Source organism: Eptesicus fuscus, chromosome 18, assembly GCF_027574615.1.
Source record: "Eptesicus fuscus isolate TK198812 chromosome 18, DD_ASM_mEF_20220401, whole genome shotgun sequence".
Taxonomy (NCBI): domain Eukaryota; kingdom Metazoa; phylum Chordata; class Mammalia; order Chiroptera; family Vespertilionidae; genus Eptesicus; species Eptesicus fuscus.
Window position 1 is genome coordinate 1,008,342 of NC_072490.1, and position 17,250 is coordinate 1,025,591.

The following is a 17,250-nucleotide window of genomic DNA, read 5'->3' on the forward strand; positions in this document are numbered from 1 at the left end:
CTGTCCCTCCTCTGGATACTGGAGACTCCCTTTAGATGACGGCTCTTCCTGACCGCTCTAAAGTGGAGGCCGTGTTTCATTTTTTTCTCCTGAGGTTTGTTATCACCCTTCACTCCAGGATTAATTCCTGGAGGACAGAGGCCATCTATCGTATGTGCTAAATGCATATGAACTGAGGCAACTCAGAGGCACAAGTCTGAATCCCCCCTCCGGAACCCTTGATACACCTATGGGAATGATGCTAAGCTCTCTCAGAATGTGCTCTCCACACGGTCTCCAGAGTCTGACGCCAGGGGGAGGCAACCAATCGATGTCTCTCTCTCACACAGATGTTTCTCTCTCCCCCCTCCCTCCCTTACACTCTTTCTAAAAAAAAAAAAAGTGGGGAAAAATGTCCTCGGGTGAGGATAAAAACAACCCCATCAGGTCTCTAGACATGGGCAGATTTTGCTAGGTCAAAACTGGAAAAGGTTTTGATAAACTAAACCCTGTTTTATGACTAATGTGCTTGGTACTAACAAGGGAAAAGCCTGCTCTGGTCCTCTCCTGGGAAGCCGCGCGCCATCAGCACCGTCTTGGGCATTCCCTGTGGGGCCTTGCCAGCTGGCACCCAGCCCCGAGCTGCCGAGAAAGCCCGCCCAGAGCCAGTGCCAGCGCAGTGTCCCAGGGTGGAACCTGATCCCTCCAGCGCGTCAAGCAGGCTCCTGCCCCGGAGACCTGCAGCAGTTACGACAAGCCTTCGGCGTCTGGGCAGCTGAGGGAAAGCACCAATGACCTCAAAAACTAAACGCAGGTCTTCAAGACCCGCTAGGCCCTGACAACCATCGGCCTTCACAAACATTCCCAGGCCACGCCTGGCACTAAGCATGCAAGGCGGAAAGAGGACTGCCCGTTACTCTCCCTCACCCTGTTCCTGCTGCCTGTCCGGCACCTGCTGCGGCCCGGTCAAAGCCTGTGGGCCGGGGGCCACTTCCAGGGGCCTTCCGGGACTCCTGAGCCCCCTCACGTCCGCATGGCCAGCACTCGGGGTGACAACACCCCAGCGCTCCGAGGAAAGAATGAATGCCTTACCTGCCTGAGGAGCTAGCTCCCAGCCCTCCAACACAGGCACAGCCCTTTCGGGGTCACCTCTCCCCTTAGACTGTCCGCCCGAGACCGACCTCCAATGGACACATTCCAAACACAACTGCTCACGACGGCTCTCCATTCACACTCCCCGCCCAAGCCCTCCCTCCGGGACTCCACCCCCAGGGAACCTGCAGGTCTGCGAGGTGGGTCCAGGGGGGTCCGGGTGCGTCAGGCGGGGTGAAGCGAGGTGGCGGAGCCCGAAGCCCTGCCTGCTGGCTGCCTCCATTCACGTGCGCACGTGTGGGGTCTCGCGAGCTCCCGTAGCCTGACCGTGTGCCCCAGCGCAGCCACCCGCGGGGGGACTGGGGAGCCCAGGACGCACCCCCTGGGGGCTCGGTCCCAGACCCGCTGAGCAGCAGCCGCAGGGACAGGGGGCGGGCACTGGGCGGGGCGGGGCGCGCTCGACGTGCGTCATTGCCCCGCGCCCGCCGGCCGGCAGCCGATTGGCCTGCGGGCTGGGGGCGTGGCCTCGGCGGCGGAGGCGGCAGCGGCCGGCGGCGCGCGGCGGTTGGTGCACCTGCGGCCTCGCGGCGCCCGGGCCCGGCTCTGCGCCTCGGGAGGCGGGCGGCGGGCGGCAGGATGGCGGGAGCCCCCGCGCCGGGCGGCAGGCGGCGGGGCGGGTCCCTGGCGCCCGGCCTCGGCCCGGCGCCCAGCAGCGGGCAGCCCCCGAGCAAGCGGGCGCGGGGCCTCCCCTCGGCAGCAGCCCCGGACCCCGAAGACCCGTTCGGCCTTCACGGGGACTTCACGGCGGACGACCTGGAGGAGCTCGACATCCTGGCGTCGCAGGCCCTGAGCCAGTGCCCGCCCGCGGCCCGGGGCGCGTCCAGTGAGTGCGCCCGGGGGCTCCTCCCGGAGGGCGACGCGGCCCTCGGCCCTCACCGCGAGGCGGTGGCTTCGGAGCCCGCGGCGGGCGCGGCCTGGTGTCGCACCCACACCGCCCCTTCACTTGTTTAAAATCTAGGCGTTGCTAGCCCTGCTGGCTGGGCTCCGTGGATGGAGCGTCGGCCTGCAGACTGAAGGGTCCCGGGTTCGATTCTGGTCAAGGGCACAGGCCCCGGATGCGGGCTCGGTCCCCGGAAGGGGGCGTGCAGGCAGGAGGCAGCCGACCCACGATCCTCTCTCATCATTGATGTTCCTATCCCTCTCCCTTCCTCTCTGAAATCAATAGAAATATATATATTTTTTAAATAAAATAAAATCTAGGAACTGCTTGATTTAAGCAGCAGGCTGGATCAGGAATGTCACACCACCGATTGGAAACGCAGGAAGCCAGGTGAACATGTAACTTGAGTTTCCGAAGTTAGGGCCGCTCCTTGTTGGTTCTAACAGGTCCATGGAACACGGCTCCCTCCACCGGCAGAACCGGCCCCGCCCCCGCCGCCGCCGCCTGAAGACCCATTCCTGTGGGAGGCTGGAGGTCGCCGGAAGGCCACTGTCCCCCTTGAGCTGCATGAGCATAGGGGCCCTGCAGAAGCAGGAGATGAAAGAGACTTATCCTTTTACACAACCAGCAGTTGAACTGGGAGCCCAGCCCTGAGGCGCTGCAGCTCACTTAGCAAGGAGCAAAAGACAGAAGCCCCTTCCGTCATGGAGCTTACACGCTTTCTAGTTGGGGAATGAACGGCTCCCAGAAAGAGAAAGTTTTTCTTTTAAGTATATGTTTTATTGATTTCAGAGAGGAAGGGGGGGGGGGAGAGAGAGAAACGTCAGTGATGGGAGAGAATCATGGATCGGCTGCCTTCTGCACGGCCCTACTGGGGATCGAGCCCAAAACCTGGGCATGTGCCCTTGACCAGAATCGAACCTGGGACCCTTCAGTCCGCAGGCCGACACTCTATCCACTGAGCCAAGCCGGCTAGGGCAAAAGAGAGAAAGGTTTTGAGGGCACCTTGCGTCTCTACTTGGATGTCTCGCAGGCATCTTCAATTCCACAGTCATTTCCTGGAGACCCAGTCCTCCAGCATCTCCAGCCTGGCACCTGGCAAACACCTTCAGAACACACTGGTTGGTGCCCAGATGCTCCGCCCCGTAGTGACTGGCACCGCTGCCTCCCAGCTGCCACAGGCAACGCTCCCTTTCCGTGGCCTTGCACACAATTCCCCTCCAATCCTGTACCTCCACCTTCACCTTCTTAATCCACCTCTGGAACCCAACCTCTTTGCCTCATCCCTACCATCTTCCTGCTCTAAGGTACCATCGCCCCTCCCCTGGACAACAGTCTAGGCCAGTCATTGGCAAACTCATGAGTCCACAGAGCCAAACATCAACAGGACAACGATTGAAATTTCTTCTGAGAGCCAAATTTTTTAAACTTAAACTTCTTCTAACGCCACTTCTTCAACATAGACTCGCCCAGGCCGTGGTATTTCGTGGAAGAGCCACACTCAAGGGGCCAAAGAGCCTCATGTGGCTCTTGAGCCGCGGTTTGCCGGCCACGGGTCTAGGATGTTGTCTTCCCAGTTCCAATCCTGACTCCCTACAGGTCAGACTTCACATCACAGCCCGCGTGATCTGTTCCAAACTCAGCTCGGGCTGAGTCACACGGATGCGCGTGAACACCCCTCCTGAGAGCCCTTGAATGACTTCCGCCGTTTCTAGTGGAAAAATCAAAACCCTTCATATGGCCTGACAGGCCCAGCGTGGTCCGTCCCTTTCCCTCTTCCTCCTTGGGCTCAGCCACACTGACCTTCCTTTCTTCCTTGAACTCTCCCTGCTTCTTTGCGACACAGAAACTCTGCACATTGCTCTTCCTAATGTCCTGTGAGCTCCACGGCATAAGGACAATCCACTTTGCTCACCATCCCATTGTGCCTGTGGGGGCTGGCCCAGGCCTGGCATATTGTAGGTGCTCAGTAAATACTGTTGTGTAATAGGTCATTGAGTTCTGACCCGAGGGATCTTCACAGCGCCTTTCCGCCTTTAGATGAGACTTAGCATTGCGGGGGTGAGGGGAGAGGGCGGTGGGACCTGTTATTTCATCGGGGTCGTTTCTGAGTTTGAATCACATTCCTAGGTTGGAAAATACCTGCATCTCTTACTAGATCTTTCTCTAATTTGCTTTCAAGAGTGACTCTTTCCAGCATTGTCTGGCAGAAGTTGGAAATGCTGGGAACTGTTTCTTCCAGGTGTTCATGGCGCCCCCAGATCAGATGGGATGTCCAGAGGCCCTGCAGGGAGGAGCAGGGAGAGTGCTGCAGTCAAAGATAATTTTGAATTAGAGTTACTTCAGGCCCAATACAAAGAACTTAAAGAAAAGGTACGTGGCTTCACTTTTGGTTTCTACAGTGAATCCCTTCACATATGCATGCATTGTGCAGTAACATATATGAAAGTTTTAAAACAAGAGTCCAGAAGTCACCCCATAAATGGGGAAGGCTGGGAAGAGAACGCCAGACAGTGAGGCTGAAAGAGACTAAATCCTGAGGTTCCTAACTGCACCAGCCCCCCAGAAGAGACCAGCTTCCTGTTAGCACAGAGAACCCACAGCAGGCGTCCTCTGAGCAGCACACAGTGTAGTGGTGACTTTTCAGTAGCAATTTTGCAAAAAAAGCGGATATCCTTCATGTGACCAACCTGGGTCCCTAGGAAAACCAGGAACATAATGTGGAATTTTCGTTCTGTGACGTGTGTAAGACTCACTGGGTTCCACAGTCTGCATGCGTGAGTGGCAAGTGTGTCTGTAAGCTGCCTTGCTGAACATCAGCTAGTCATGAACAGGCCCAGCAAACCACAGTGCGGTGGGGGCCGGGGGGACAGGTATTTGGGGCGCTCACTGGTCTGTGGGACACGTGTCACACGGGCTTTCTCCCCCTCCAGCCTCATGTTGACATAGTTCATATGTAATCTTCCCTTACAAACTTTTCACAAGATCGCTTTGGCATTTCCAGATGAAGGCCATGGAAGAAGAAGTTCTCATTAAAAATGGAGAAATTAAAATTCTGCGGGACTCCCTGCATCAGACAGAATCCGTTTTAGAGGAGCAGAGGAGATCGCAGTTCCTGCTGGAGCAGGAGAAGGCGCAGGCGCTCAGCGACAGGGAGCGGGAGTTCTGCAGAAAGGTGACCGCGCTGTGTGCTCCCTACGACCCAGCTCGCCGAGCACCGAGTTCCTTTAGAAGCAGCGGCCAGAGTTGCCGGGAATCTTCCGGAAGATGTCAGCAGTTCTGTGCTCAGTACTTCCCGCCGCGGCGAATGCGGGTCCTTCTCCTGGGCCCTGTGCGTGGGTGGCGGGGAAGGGCGTGCGTGCACTGCTTTGCTGTGGTGGTTGGTCTTGGCAGGAAGAAATCCCGAGCTTAGACTCCAGAAACAGGTTTAAATGGGGGAAACTCAGCCGATCTAGCTTAGGCCAGAAGGAAAGGTGTCGGCTTCCATAACTAAGTCTGGGGAAAGCGGGTGTGCGGGGCCGATGGCTCAAGCCTGGCCCGGCCCATCTTGAACCGCTGCTGCAGCCAGGCTCCGTCCTTAGGCCGCAGGGCGCTCTGCCAGCGCCTGGGCTCAGCGCATGGCTCCAGGTCAAGCTTTAAAATTCTGGGGAAGCTTTGACATTTACGCTCTGTCTGACCTGAGCCAGGCGCCTGTCCCTGAACCAGTCACTGTCACCACTGAGACATAGCTCTCCTGCAGATCACATGGTCAGAGGTAGGGGGTGCCTGCTTCTCGGGGGGCGGGGGATGCTGTTCGGCAAAGGAAAAGAGCAGGTGTCCAGTGGCTACCGCCCTTCCCCTCACACTTCCCGAGCCATCACTTCATTCAGCACCCACAGCAGTGGCTGCCGTTCCACATGCATGGTGAAGAGCGAGGGCCCAGCAGTCAGACACACCAGCGTTAGAGTCCAGCTTCCTCACACCAGTGCTGACCTCGGCAGAGCCCTGGGCTCCGGGCCGCACATCCTGGATCTGTCCAGGAAGTAACCAGGAGGGCCGGGGAGACCCAACGTTCTGCCCTGGCTGCCCGGAGCGTGCAGGGAGTGACCGCGGCTGTGGGGGCTGCGGCCCTGAGGCCAGAGCAGCAGGTCTCGGCACACGCACGGGTTTTGGTGAAACTTCAGGTGCCCTGCCCTGACTTCCCCGAAGGCCTGGGATTGTGCGCCACCTTTGCTGAAAGGTCACAGGGACTGAGACAGGCCCTTGTCCAGCTCTGTGCTGGCATGTGAGCGGCACTCTTACCCCCGCCACGAAGACGTGTTTCTAGAAGACGTGCTGTCTGTCAGAGAAGGCCACAGCCGGATGCTCAGGGCACTCAGTCCCAGCAGGCTCCCCCCGCCTTTTTAGCACATTTTCGTTCTCATTCCTCCCTGTGTTCCTCGTTAACGTGGGTTTGGAAGCGGTGGCATCTGCGCATGTGACATGTATGTGATGAAGTGTGTTTCTTTGCCTCCCAGCTCCAGTCGCTGCAGTCTGAGCTCCAGTTTAAAGATGCGGAGATGAATGAGTTAAGGACAAAGCTTCAGTGCAGCGAGCGAGCCCATAGGCCAGCTGTTCCCTCCACTTCCCACGGCAGGTGAGGGTGGTGCTGGAAGGAGAACCAGTGTTGCATGTTGAGTGGAAAGTCTGAGGACAGCGTCAGGCTAGTCCTGAGTGGAGGCCCGTTAGACTCTGCCCGGGGCCCTAGGTCCTCTTGGCTGAAGGCTTCCGCGGAGGTTTGGATGAGGCTGGGGTGGTCTGGGGCATCACAGCATAAAACCCCTCCCTCTCGGCTGCTTCCGCTGCGCGGCCTGAGGAAGACACCTCCTCGGGCGAGAAACGGCTAGCGAGGTCGTCCCCAGACTTCTGGGGTGGGTCCGTCTTCACTTGTAGATCGTTTGTCTTAAATAACTGATTCTGCCCCAAGCGTAAGCGGGACCTTTTTCCTCCCTCGCTGCCCTGGGGTCTTTGTCCAGCCCCCGCTCGTGCCGCAGGTGTGATGAGCTGCTTGATGGTCAGTGTCCGCTCCCTGCCGCGCAGAGAAGGCAGGACAGTGTCGTGTCAGCCTTGACATTTGAATAGTGCGGCTCGGCGCCTTTTCGGTGGTGCGCAGCCCTGGCCCTCGGTGGGCAGGGTGTGGAACGGCAGCTCGCCTCGTGTCGTCCAGGTGAGAGGAGAGCGGGGCGCTCCTCACCTGCACAGAGGGCCTTGGCTGACCCCGTCAGAGGTGAGACGGCCCCGAGCGCAGACCGTGGCACCGAGGGGCCGGCTCTCCTCGAGCTGCAGGACACAACACACCTTTTTTCTTAATTTAAAAAATTTTAAATCATTTTTTACTTTTCAGTTACAGTTGACATTCAATATTATATTAGTTTCAGGTGACAACACACCTCCTAATTGACCCTCTTTCTACTGAAAACCTTTGACTTCAGTCCCTGTGAGAAAAGCGGTCATCCCGCATTGAAAACATGTTTTGATAGAATTATGGCCAATGTTTGGGGGGATTAGAGAAATATGGACATAAATGAAAGTTTTATTCAACACTTTGGATTAAAATGCCTTGAATTTTTTTCTGCTTTGCATATTTATTACCGCAGTGCTAAGTCTTATTACATTTCTTTCTTTTTTCATTTGTCGGGGAAACGTTGGTTGGTAACGTACGTGTTAGGTGTACACCTTCATAACACACATCTGTCTGCTCCATGTGCACTCACCACCCAGAGTCAAGTCTCCTCATGACCTTACACGTGACCCCAACCCTCCATGCCCTCCCCACCCCCGCCCTCCGGTGACCACCGTGGTGTGTCTGCCTGTGAGCTTGTCGGTCTGTTCGTTGGTTGTTTTCTGTCCCACATGTGAGTGAGATCATGTGCTTCTCTTCCTTCCTGTCTGACTTGGTTCACTGAGCAGAATGCTCTCGAGACCCATCCATGTGTGTAAAGGCAGCTCTTTCTTTATGAAATGCCTTCCTGTCACCTGCGGACCTGACACACAATGACAGAGGTCACATCACCTGGGCGTGAGGAGTTCCGAGCTTGTTGGGAGGCTATAAGCAGGCTTTGAAGGCTTTTGCAGACGCCTTCCTTTGCACTCACCGTTAACTTCTTCCAGTCCCAGGAAAAGCCCGTCTGTGGCCCTAAAGCCGGAGGCGTGTTCTCCACGGTTTGGGAAACCACCTTTCCCCACAAAGGAGTCTTTCAGTGCCAACACGTCCTTCCCCCAGCCCTGCCCCACAGAGCCAGGCTTCACGTCGCTGGCGGGCCGAGAGGGTAAGTCCGTCTGTCCGTCACCGATGGCTGTGTAACACACCACCCGAACTTGTGGCTTAAAACAACAACGAGCCTTTATTTTCTCCTGGTCTCTGTGGGCCAGCGGCTCTGACAGGGCCCAGTGGGGACGGTGTGTCTGCAGGGGCCAGAGTCCCAGCGGCTCTGACGGCCCAGTGGGATGGTTTGTCTGCAGGGGCCAGAGTCCCAGCGGCTCTGACAGGGCCCAGTGGGATGGTTTGTCTGCAGGGGCCAGAGTCCCAGCGGCTTTGACAGGGCCCAGTGGGATGGTGTGTCTGCAGGGGCCAGAGTCCCAGCGGCTCTGACGGCCCAGTGGGATGGTGTGTCTGCAGGGGCCAGAGTCCCAGCGGCTCTGACAGGGCCCAGTGGGATGGTTTGTCTGCAGGGGCCAGAGTCCCAGCGGCTCTGACGGCCCAGTGGGGACGGTGTGTCCCTGCAGGGGCCAGAGTCCCAGCAGGCTTGTCTAGGGCTCAGTCACGTGGTTGGCAGCGGATTCCTCTCCACGTGCGGGCGCCTCCACGGGGCTCCTGGGCTGATCTCATCACCTGGTGCCTGGCTTTCACTAGAGCTAGCAAACCCAGAGAGCGGGGAGAGCAGGGGGACCTGGGGGCAGCCAGGTGGGGGCTGTCCCACTGTGGCCTCACCACAGGAGCCCTCGCGGCACTTCTGCACGTTCTGTTCATTGGAAGCACATCGCTGAGTCTGGGCCACGTTGAAGGGGGAGGAAGCTCGGGCACCTTGGCAGGGACCTGTGCCAAAGCGTGTGCAGGCCATTTAGAACCCGCAGGCAGCCTCAGAGCCCGCCAGGAACAGCTCGGAGCAGGGACCTGTGCTCCTCTCCGCCCGCCTCCAGCTTGTCCCGCCCAGGCCAGGCTGAGGGACGCTCCTGCTGTCCGGAGACAGACAGTCCAGCAGCAGGAGGGTTCCGCTGAGACTGTGCTGTGCCAGCTCTCTTTCCGCTCAGACGCCCCCCTCCCCTGCCACCCGCAGCCCTTTCCAAGCTCTGGCTGTTGCCACCTCTGAGAACCTCCGCCGCTCACCCTGGAGTCCAGGAGCCGCGGGGGTGGGGTGACGAGCGGGAGTGGAGCCCCCCGTCTGGCCAGGAGGTTCTGCCACTGCTTACCGGCTTGTGGATTTAAGCAAGTTCCTCACCTCGTGCCTCAGTTGTCCTGCATGTAAAACAGCTGATGACAACACGTGGTCGGGTTGCTGGGCAGCAAATGGGCTAACGTGCGCAGCTCAGAACTGTGTCTGGACATAAGCAGCGCATGTGCATGCAGTGGCTCTGCTTCGATGTCACTCTCACTGCCGGGGGGCACACCTTACGTGTCTTTCTCTTTTCTTGTGGGAGCTCCTGTTTCACATGCGGACGACGAAGGCACGGGGGTGCTGGGGTTGCTTTGGCCAGAAGTAGAAGCATCTGTGTGTTAAGCCCGTTGTATTTGAGCGTTTCTGATATGCCTGTGCTTTTGTGCTCAAGCTTGGATTCACATTTTACATTCTGTTTCAGAAAATAAGACCCACAGTCTGGGCGGTGACCCCACAAAGCAAGAAGAGTCCCAAAAGAGTCTTGTTGGCAGCCTGATGCGGAGATCAAACACTCGAGGTACCAGAACCCCTGCTCCGCCTGCAGGAGGCCTGCCTGGCTCCCACTGTGCTCTGCGAGGCGGCGGCATCCTGAGCCAGTGCCGGGAGCTGGCCACGCTCTGAGCAGCCGCCCCGGCGGCCGCGGCCCGGGCAGTCCTTCCGAGGGTCCAGGGAGGCGTGGGTGACTCAGCAGCAGATGGAGAATGGCAGGGCCACGGCAGGCGTGTCCCAGAGCCCTCAGCACCAGAGGTCCCAGTGGGCTTAGTGGCACCCAGGGAACCCTCCGTTTCCTTCTGAGGCCACAGAAAGGCCTCCCTCCTTCTTCTCTGCAGGCTCCATTTTGATAAACCTTCTCCTGAAGCAGCCCTTGATCCCAGGGTCACCCCTTGGTCTGTGCCACCTCCTGAGCTGTGGTTCTGAGGCTCCCACCAGCACCCTGCTGCAGCCCCTGGGGCTTGGCAGGTAAGCAGGACTCCTACAAAGCTTGTCTAGAAAGAAGTTTCCAGAACTTTCTGGGACTTGGCCAGCCTGGGAGGCCTATGGCTGGACAGGGCAGCTGGAGACGCTGGGAGGCAAGTTGTCTGGGCCTTGACCGCCCCCATCTCACACCGCCTTCCCTTTGTGTCTGCTGCTAGCGCCGGGGCTGCGGTTTCAGGCCTGAGGACCACGGGCTCGCGCGATGGGCCGTTCCCCCTCTCGGCCCTCCGAGAAGCACAGAGCCTGGCGCTGACGGGACTGAACCTGGTCGCCAGGGAAGAGGACTCCTGTGACGGGGCCCCGGCCGAGGGGGGCCCAGGGGCCTCCCCGCTCTGCCAGCTTCCCGGAGCCGTGCACCTGCTCCCCCTGGTGCAGTTCTTCGTCGGCGCACACTGCCAGGCGCTGCAGGACTCGGCAGCAGCCAGGAGGAGCGGCACACCGGGGGGCTCGCCCTCGCGCTCCTCCTGCGGGGGCTCCGGGGCGGAGGCCAGCGCCGAGGACTCCCTGTGCAGCCTGGAGAGCTGCTGTGTGGCCTCGCTGGGCGTCCTCCAGCACCTGGTGTGCCACAGCGGGGCCGTGGTCCGCCGCCTGCTGTCCGGAGCGGGGGCGGGCTCTGCTGCTGGGGAAGGAAGCCAGAGCCCGCGTCCCCCCGGGGAGGCCACCTCGGCCGCCGGGGGCCTTGCCGGGGACCAAGGCCGGCACCCCCTGCTGGAGACGCTGCTCCGCCTGCTAGCTTTCTCTTCTGCAGCGACAGGGCACCCTCAGGCCAGCCTCCTGGGCCCGTGCCTTACGGTGCTGGTGACATCGGCTGAAAACTCTCCCCGTGAGCTCTTGCCCAGGTACCGTGCCGCCTGCGAGCGGTTCTCTGACTTCCCTGACCTCTTGAGGGTCATCCTGTGGCCCTTGGACTGGGCTCATATCTTGACTTGTCTCAGTTCTAAGCCTGGTTTAGGTCCCAAGGCCTGTTCAGGGAGCTCTGACGTGAGGGGAAGTGGGACTAGGTATTGGGAGAACCAAGGAAGTGGTTCGTTTGGGTAATGCTGCCGCCGCACAGCAGGTGAGCAGACACGTGGTAAAAGGCGCTGTGAGCCGCTGTGGGGGAGCGGCCTGCCCCCGACGGGCAAAGGCTGGGCCAAGGGGCCTTGGAACCTGGACATGGATCAGGCGGAGACCACAGTCACCACCACGTTTAAGGGGTCCCCGAGGAGCAGCGGGTGCAGGGGTCTGCCCATCATCGCTGTGCCCACCTCACGCGTGAGCCACAGGCTACCTGCTCTGGGGTCTGGGCAGTGATGGCGCAGTTAACCCAGCTCACGAGCACTGTGGTCCTCAAGGCCTAGCTTGGGGTTCAGAGCCTCACGCCTGGGAGCACCTGAAACACCATCCAGCCCGTGCCCTCGTCCAGTAACCCCACCTCCCCTGCTGCCCGAGAGGCTGCGCCGCCTGGGGGTGACTGCTGCCGCATTATCTTCCTCCCTGAGCTCAGCTGCTTCTAAAGCACTTCCGGGTCCTGGCTGCCACCTGACGGTATTCTGGCCGGTCTGGCCCCTCCTTGAGGTGGTGCTCAGGGCTGGCAGGACTGCAGTGCGTGTGGGCAGCTGGTGGGCACAGGGCTGCACCCAGGTGCCAGGCAGCCCAGCTCAGGGGCTGGCTGGGGGTTCTGTGTTTGTTAGATGACAGCACCAGGGACCACGTCTTCACCGTTTCTCTTGACAGACACCATCCTCCATTCCTAGGACAGCAGACATCAGCCCCTTCCCACAGCCACCAGCTCCGCCCGCAGCCCGCCCCTCAGCCCCGCCCCTGCACTCAGTATGGCTGAGAGACGAGGCCTGTGTGGAGGCGGAAAACGGGGCGGAGACCCCAGAGGGCATGTGCTGGTGGGTTCCCACCCGGGAGGCTCCAGCCTTGGCCCTCGGTCACGGGCACTGCCTCCCCCTCGGAGCTTCTCCAAGCTCCTTCGCCTGCAGGCGGAGCCACTGCACGGCTCCCACTTGATCTTGGCGTAAAAGCCAGGACAGGTGCCACCAGGGAGGGTGCCACGGCTCTAACGCAGGGCACCGTGCCCACCGGTGTGAGGGCACATCACCCTCCGACGCTGGTAGCAGTAGGTCCAGGCTGCTCCCAGGCACTAGGACGGCGGGCCTTAGGGGCGAAGAGCCCTCACCCCTCCAGCCGAGCGGGGACCCGGGTGTGTTGGGTTAAAAGGCTCTGTGCTGTCGCCGTGGACACCACTGCTGTGTATAAAGATGGGCTTTCCGTGCAGCCATTCTCGGCGTTAGCGGACAAGTTCGGGCACTTCTAATGGCCAGGTTCAATCCCAGCATCCCTGGCGACAGCACCTTCGGCTTCTCTGCCCACCATGAGGGATTTGCTCTAAAAGGAGTTTGGCCGGAATAGTGAGACCTTGTGTCCTAGTGCATTCTGGGAATAGTCAGCCCCCGGTGCTGTGTGCTCAGAGGCTGCGGGTGCGTGGAGGGGGCACGTGGAGGATTGCCTCCCCACCCACGAGGCTGTGCAGTTGGACAAACAGCAAATGGCTGTCTTGGGACTTGGTTCCTTGGTAATAGGGGTGCCTGAGGCCTGGCACCCGGGGAAGTGTGCCCAGAGCCCCTCCCCCGGGCTCAGCCCAGTGCGCACCTTCTCGTACTGACAAGGGAGGAGGGGGTCCTGGCTCAGGGAGGAGGCATGAGACCCAACCAGAGCCAAGTCCTCCTCGTCACTTCTGGAGCCTGGCCAGGCCCTGGGTGGTGGACACAGGACGTGTTTCTCACCTGCGTTCAGACCTGCCCCCATTAGGGAGCTGAGGCAGGAAAGAGCTCGGTAGGGTGTGGCCAGGCCTCTCCCTGGGTGGCACTGAGCGGGCAGGGCTGCCACCAGCCACAGCCGTCCAGCGAGGGCAGTGCCCGCTCGCTCGTGTGGAAGGAGGCGAGGCGAGCGGCTGGCATCTGAGTCAGGCCTGTCGGGGCCGTGTGCACTGGCCTGGGGTGTCCTGTCCCTCGAGTGGGAAGAGGTGGGCTGTGGGGTCGGGACAGGTGTCCATCTCTGGGCCTGCGTTCCAGGTTCCAGTGTGTCTTCCCGCTGCTGCCACGGTGCCTCCGCCCAGACGTAGCCCTGCCCAGCGTGCTGCTGGCGGTGAAGCTGCTGGCCCTCCTGGCGGACCACGAGACCCTGGCCCCTCAGCTCTGCTCCCGCTCGGGTAAGGCGGGCAGAGGGGGGGCGCAGGGACAGGCCGGGGCTCCTAGCTCGTAGGGGACCCTGAGCGAGAGGTGGACACCCTTCCAGAAGGCTGCCTCCTGCTGCTGCTGTACACATACGTCACCTCCAGGCCCGACCGCGCGGCCACGGACACACAGTGGCTCCACCTGGAGCAAGAGGTAAGGACGCCATGCCCACCTGCGAGCCGCTCCTCCGTCCCCAGGAGGGAGCTTCAGTTCATTTGGAGCAAGATTTGTGTGGCCACTAACCAGGTGACGCCGCCCAGAGGCGAGGAGGTGGAGCCCGGGGGTCCTGGGACTTGGCTGGGCCTGGGGCTGGGTGGGGCTGGAGGCGTGCGGGGTGTTGGTGGGACACAGGTGTTGGTCCTGAGCTGGCCTGGGAGGGCCGCACCCACCGTGGCCTGGACCCCGTTCATGCAGGCAAGCCGAGGGGCTCTGTGAAGCCGGAGCGGCCTCGCTGAGCCCAGGTCTCAGCCGGACGTCTGCTCTTGCTCTAGGCCGTGTGGCTCCTGGCTAAGCTGGGCGTACAGAGTCCCTCGTCCCCGGTGACCGGCTCCAGCTGCCAGTGCAACGTGGAGGTGGGTGCCCAGGCGGGTGGCGGGTCTGTGGGCGGGTGAGCAGCCTCTCACCCTGGTGCCACCACCCAGCCCTCACTCCGGGGCGCAGGAGCCGCGGACCTGACCCGGCCTGCACCCCAGGTGGTCCGGGCGCTCACTGCGGTGCTGCACAGACAGTGGCTGACCGTGCGGAGGGCGGGCCGGGCCCCGAGGACGGCGCGGCAGAGGCGCACGGTGCGGTGCCTGCGGGACGCGGCGCTGCTGCTGCACAGCCTGTCCCAGAAGGACAAGCGCTTCGCCGTGCACTGCGTGGGCGCCCTGCACCAGTACGACCAGGCGGTGCCCGGCGTCAGCGCGCTCATCCGCAGTCTCCCCGACGTCACCGACTGCGAAGGTGAGCGGGTGGCGGAGGGGCACACCCCGCCCGCCTGCAGGTCTTCCCTGAAGTGCAGGACAGGTCCGGGTTCCTGGCCTGCGGCCCTCCGTCCACGGCCTTGGCCACGCCGGGCTGCCTGTGGCTCCTGTCCAGGCGGCCTGGCAGAGCCACGGGTTTCCAGAAACATCCCTGTCTGATTCGCTGGTGTCACTTTGCTCCAGTAGCTGAGGGAGGAGGCCTGGGCTGGAGGGGACGGGTCAGTTCCTGCGAGGGGGAGGGGAGGCGGGCTCCCGCTCCGGCACTTCCGGCCTCCGCCAGAGCAGAGCCCTCTTGTTTTGGCGCAGAGGCTGCCCTGGATGACCTCTGTGCGGCGGAGCCCGACGCGGATGACCCCGACGTGGACTGCGGCTGAGGTCCGAGAACGCGCCCGCAGCACCGGGGCTCCCTCCAGGGCTGATTAAAGCAGAGCCCTGAGAACCGCGCCTTTGTGTTGCCCGAGTCTGGTCTGTGTTGGCGAGGGGGAGGGATGGAGCAGCGACACCCGGGAAGGCTGGATCCTCCTTCCTGTCCGGCAGGAGGCGTCCCTATGGTAACAGCCTGCCTGGAGGAAGGGGCCCTGCCCTGCCTGCCTGTGGAATTGTCCTGAGTCATGGCTTTGGGCTGAGGCCACGGGAAGAAACCATTGTACAGCGAGGAAGGAGGCAGCCCTGGGAAGCGGGCTCAGGGCTGGGAGCCAAGTGCCACGGCAGGGGCTGCTGCCAGCGGAGGTCCCTGTGGGCCTTCCCCGTAGCCTGGCACCACTGCCCGTCCTCCTGGCTGCTCTCACCGGTGGGAGGGCCGGGTGCACCGTGCTGGCCAGCAGGCACAGCTATAGGTCTGAGGCCTTTGGGGAGTCACGGGGCGGGGAGGGTCCGGGAGGCATGGGTGTTGGCAGGAGAGGAACCAGGCGGCTGACTAGCAGGGCGGGCCCAGCCACACGCCAGCTGTAGGCGGGCTCCGGCTAAGTTTCACTTCCCGCCTCTGGGGCCAGCAGTGAGAACCGTGCGCGGTGTGCTGTGTGCCGTGCGGGAGTGATCGCCACCCCGTCTGCCTGCCGCTTGGTAAGTGAGGACCCCTGGGGTTGGGCCGGGTGGGAAGGCCAAGGGCTCTGCCCCCCCACCGGCCGCCCCCAGACTGAGTGGGTACTAGGGGAGAAACCAAACCTCCCCGCTGATCCCACAAGACGCCACCTGCCCCTCTGGCTTCCTGCCCTGAAAGTGGGTCCTGGAGCTCAGCAACCGTGCCCGCCTGTGCGGGGCCCAGAGCGGTGCCTGCCACCTCCACCGCCTACACCGTGTCCCTGCACTCACATCGCTCTGTCCTCCCAGGCCCGCAGACGTCCACCATGTGCTCGCAGGCCCCGCCCCCAGGCCCCATGCAGACCCTCATCTTCTTGGACCTGGAGGCCACCGGCCTGCCCTTCTCCCAGCCCAAGATCACGGAGCTGTGCCTGCTGGCCGTGCACAGGTGTGCCCTGGAGATCCCGCCCGCCCCGCAGCGGCCTCCCACGGCGCCCGCCCCGCCCCGCGTGGTGGACAAGCTCTCCCTGTGTGTGGCTCCAGGGAAGGCCTGCAGCCCCGCGGCCAGCGAGATCACCGGCCTGAGCACGGCCGCCCTGGCAGCGCACGGGCGCCAGTGCTTCGACGCCGACCTGGTCCACCTGCTCCGCGCCTTCCTGCGGCGCCAGCCGCAGCCCTGGTGCCTCGTGGCGCACAACGGGGACCGCTACGACTTCCCCCTGCTCCGGGCGGAGCTGGCCGCGCTGGGCCTCGCCAGCGCGCTGGACGGTGGCTTCTGTGTGGACAGCATCGCCGCCCTGAGGGCTCTGGAGCAGGCGGGCAGGCCCGCGGAGCAGGGCCCGCGCAAGAGCTACAGCCTGGGCGGCATCTACACCCGCCTCTACGGGCAGGCGCCACCAGACTCGCACACGGCCGAGGGGGACGTCCTCGCCCTGCTCAGCATCTGCCAGTGGAGGCCCCAGGCCCTGCTGCAGTGGGTGGACGCCCACGCCAGGCCCTTCGGTGCCGTCGAGCCCATGTACGGGGTCACGGCCTCCACGGGAGCCGGCTCCAGGGCACCTGCCGCCACGGCCCCTGCACTCCTGGGCAGAGCCAGGCACGCCGGTCCCAGCCTCGGGGCCAGCATCCTTCCTCCGGGGAAGGGCCCCGGGGCCTCGCCCAGGGAGGGGCTCCTGGCCCCCCTGAGCGTGCTGGCCTTGCTGACCGTGGCGTTGGCCACGCTGTACGGGCTGTCCCAGGGCTCGCCTGAGCAGTAGCTGAGAGGAAAGCCTGACAATAAAGACCTCCCGCCTGAGTGCTCGCGTGCCTCCACTTCCTCGCAGCCTCGGAGCCCCTGCACATCTGCCCAGCTCAGGCCCCCGGAGGGCACAGAGGGCGGCATGTCCCTGTCCCTGATCCTCCCTTGCAGGAAGGTTAGACGTCTGAGCCCAATGCTAGTCCTGGATGGAACCGGTGCCGGGCCCATTGCCCAAGGCAGCCCTGGCCGGTGCAGCTCAGTTGGCTGAGCGACCTCCCAGGCACCAAAAGGCTGCTGATTGGACTCCTGGTCAGGGCACATGCCCGGGTTGCCAGCTTGATCCCCAGCAGGGAGCGTGCAGGAGGCAGCCCAACAATTTGTTCTCACGTTGCCGTTCCTTTCCCATCCTCTAAAAATCAATCTT

General features: G+C 62.0%; 2 protein-coding genes across 3 annotated transcripts; both read left to right on the top strand.

Annotated features, from left to right (window-relative positions):
* The first annotated feature begins 1,617 nt into the window (after positions 1-1,617).
* On the top strand, positions 1,618-15,009 carry ATRIP (ATR interacting protein). Of its 2 annotated transcripts, none has more exons than XM_008155884.3 (13): positions 1,618-1,954; positions 4,254-4,384; positions 5,016-5,186; positions 6,508-6,626; positions 8,141-8,298; positions 9,827-9,922; positions 10,236-10,365; positions 10,539-11,219; positions 13,443-13,579; positions 13,666-13,757; positions 14,096-14,176; positions 14,297-14,549; positions 14,876-15,009. In XM_008155884.3, exons 1-13 carry the CDS (start codon positions 1,708-1,710, stop codon positions 14,941-14,943), a joined length of 2,364 nt encoding a protein of 787 aa, XP_008154106.2. In that variant the 5' UTR covers positions 1,618-1,707; the 3' UTR covers positions 14,944-15,009. The 2 variants fall into 2 exon arrangements, with proteins under 2 accessions (XP_008154106.2, XP_054585628.1); XM_054729653.1 differs by having other exon boundaries at positions 13,669-13,757.
* Positions 15,010-15,079: 70 nt separating this feature from the next.
* On the top strand, positions 15,080-16,883 carry TREX1 (three prime repair exonuclease 1). The gene is made up of 2 exons (XM_008157719.3): positions 15,080-15,631; positions 15,899-16,883. The coding sequence occupies exon 2, from the start codon at positions 15,916-15,918 to the stop codon at positions 16,843-16,845; it is 930 nt and encodes a 309-aa protein (XP_008155941.2). The 5' UTR covers positions 15,080-15,631; positions 15,899-15,915; the 3' UTR covers positions 16,846-16,883.
* The last annotated feature ends 367 nt before the right edge of the window (positions 16,884-17,250 follow it).

What these genes read in the sequence shown, in the direction of transcription:
- ATRIP (XM_008155884.3), top strand. Translation starts at nt 1,708, where the DNA reads ATGGCGGGAGCCCCCGCGCCGGGCGGCAGGCGGCGGGGCGGGTCCCTG. An exon ending in ACAAAGAACTTAAAGAAAAG is followed by an intron (nt 4,385 to 5,015) that starts GTACGTGGCTTC and finishes TGGCATTTCCAG; the next exon opens with ATGAAGGCCATGGAAGAAGA. An exon ending in TCAGCTCTGCTCCCGCTCGG is followed by an intron (nt 13,580 to 13,665) that starts GTAAGGCGGGCA and finishes ACACCCTTCCAG; the next exon opens with AAGGCTGCCTCCTGCTGCTG.
- TREX1 (XM_008157719.3), top strand. Translation starts at nt 15,916, where the DNA reads ATGTGCTCGCAGGCCCCGCCCCCAGGCCCCATGCAGACCCTCATCTTC.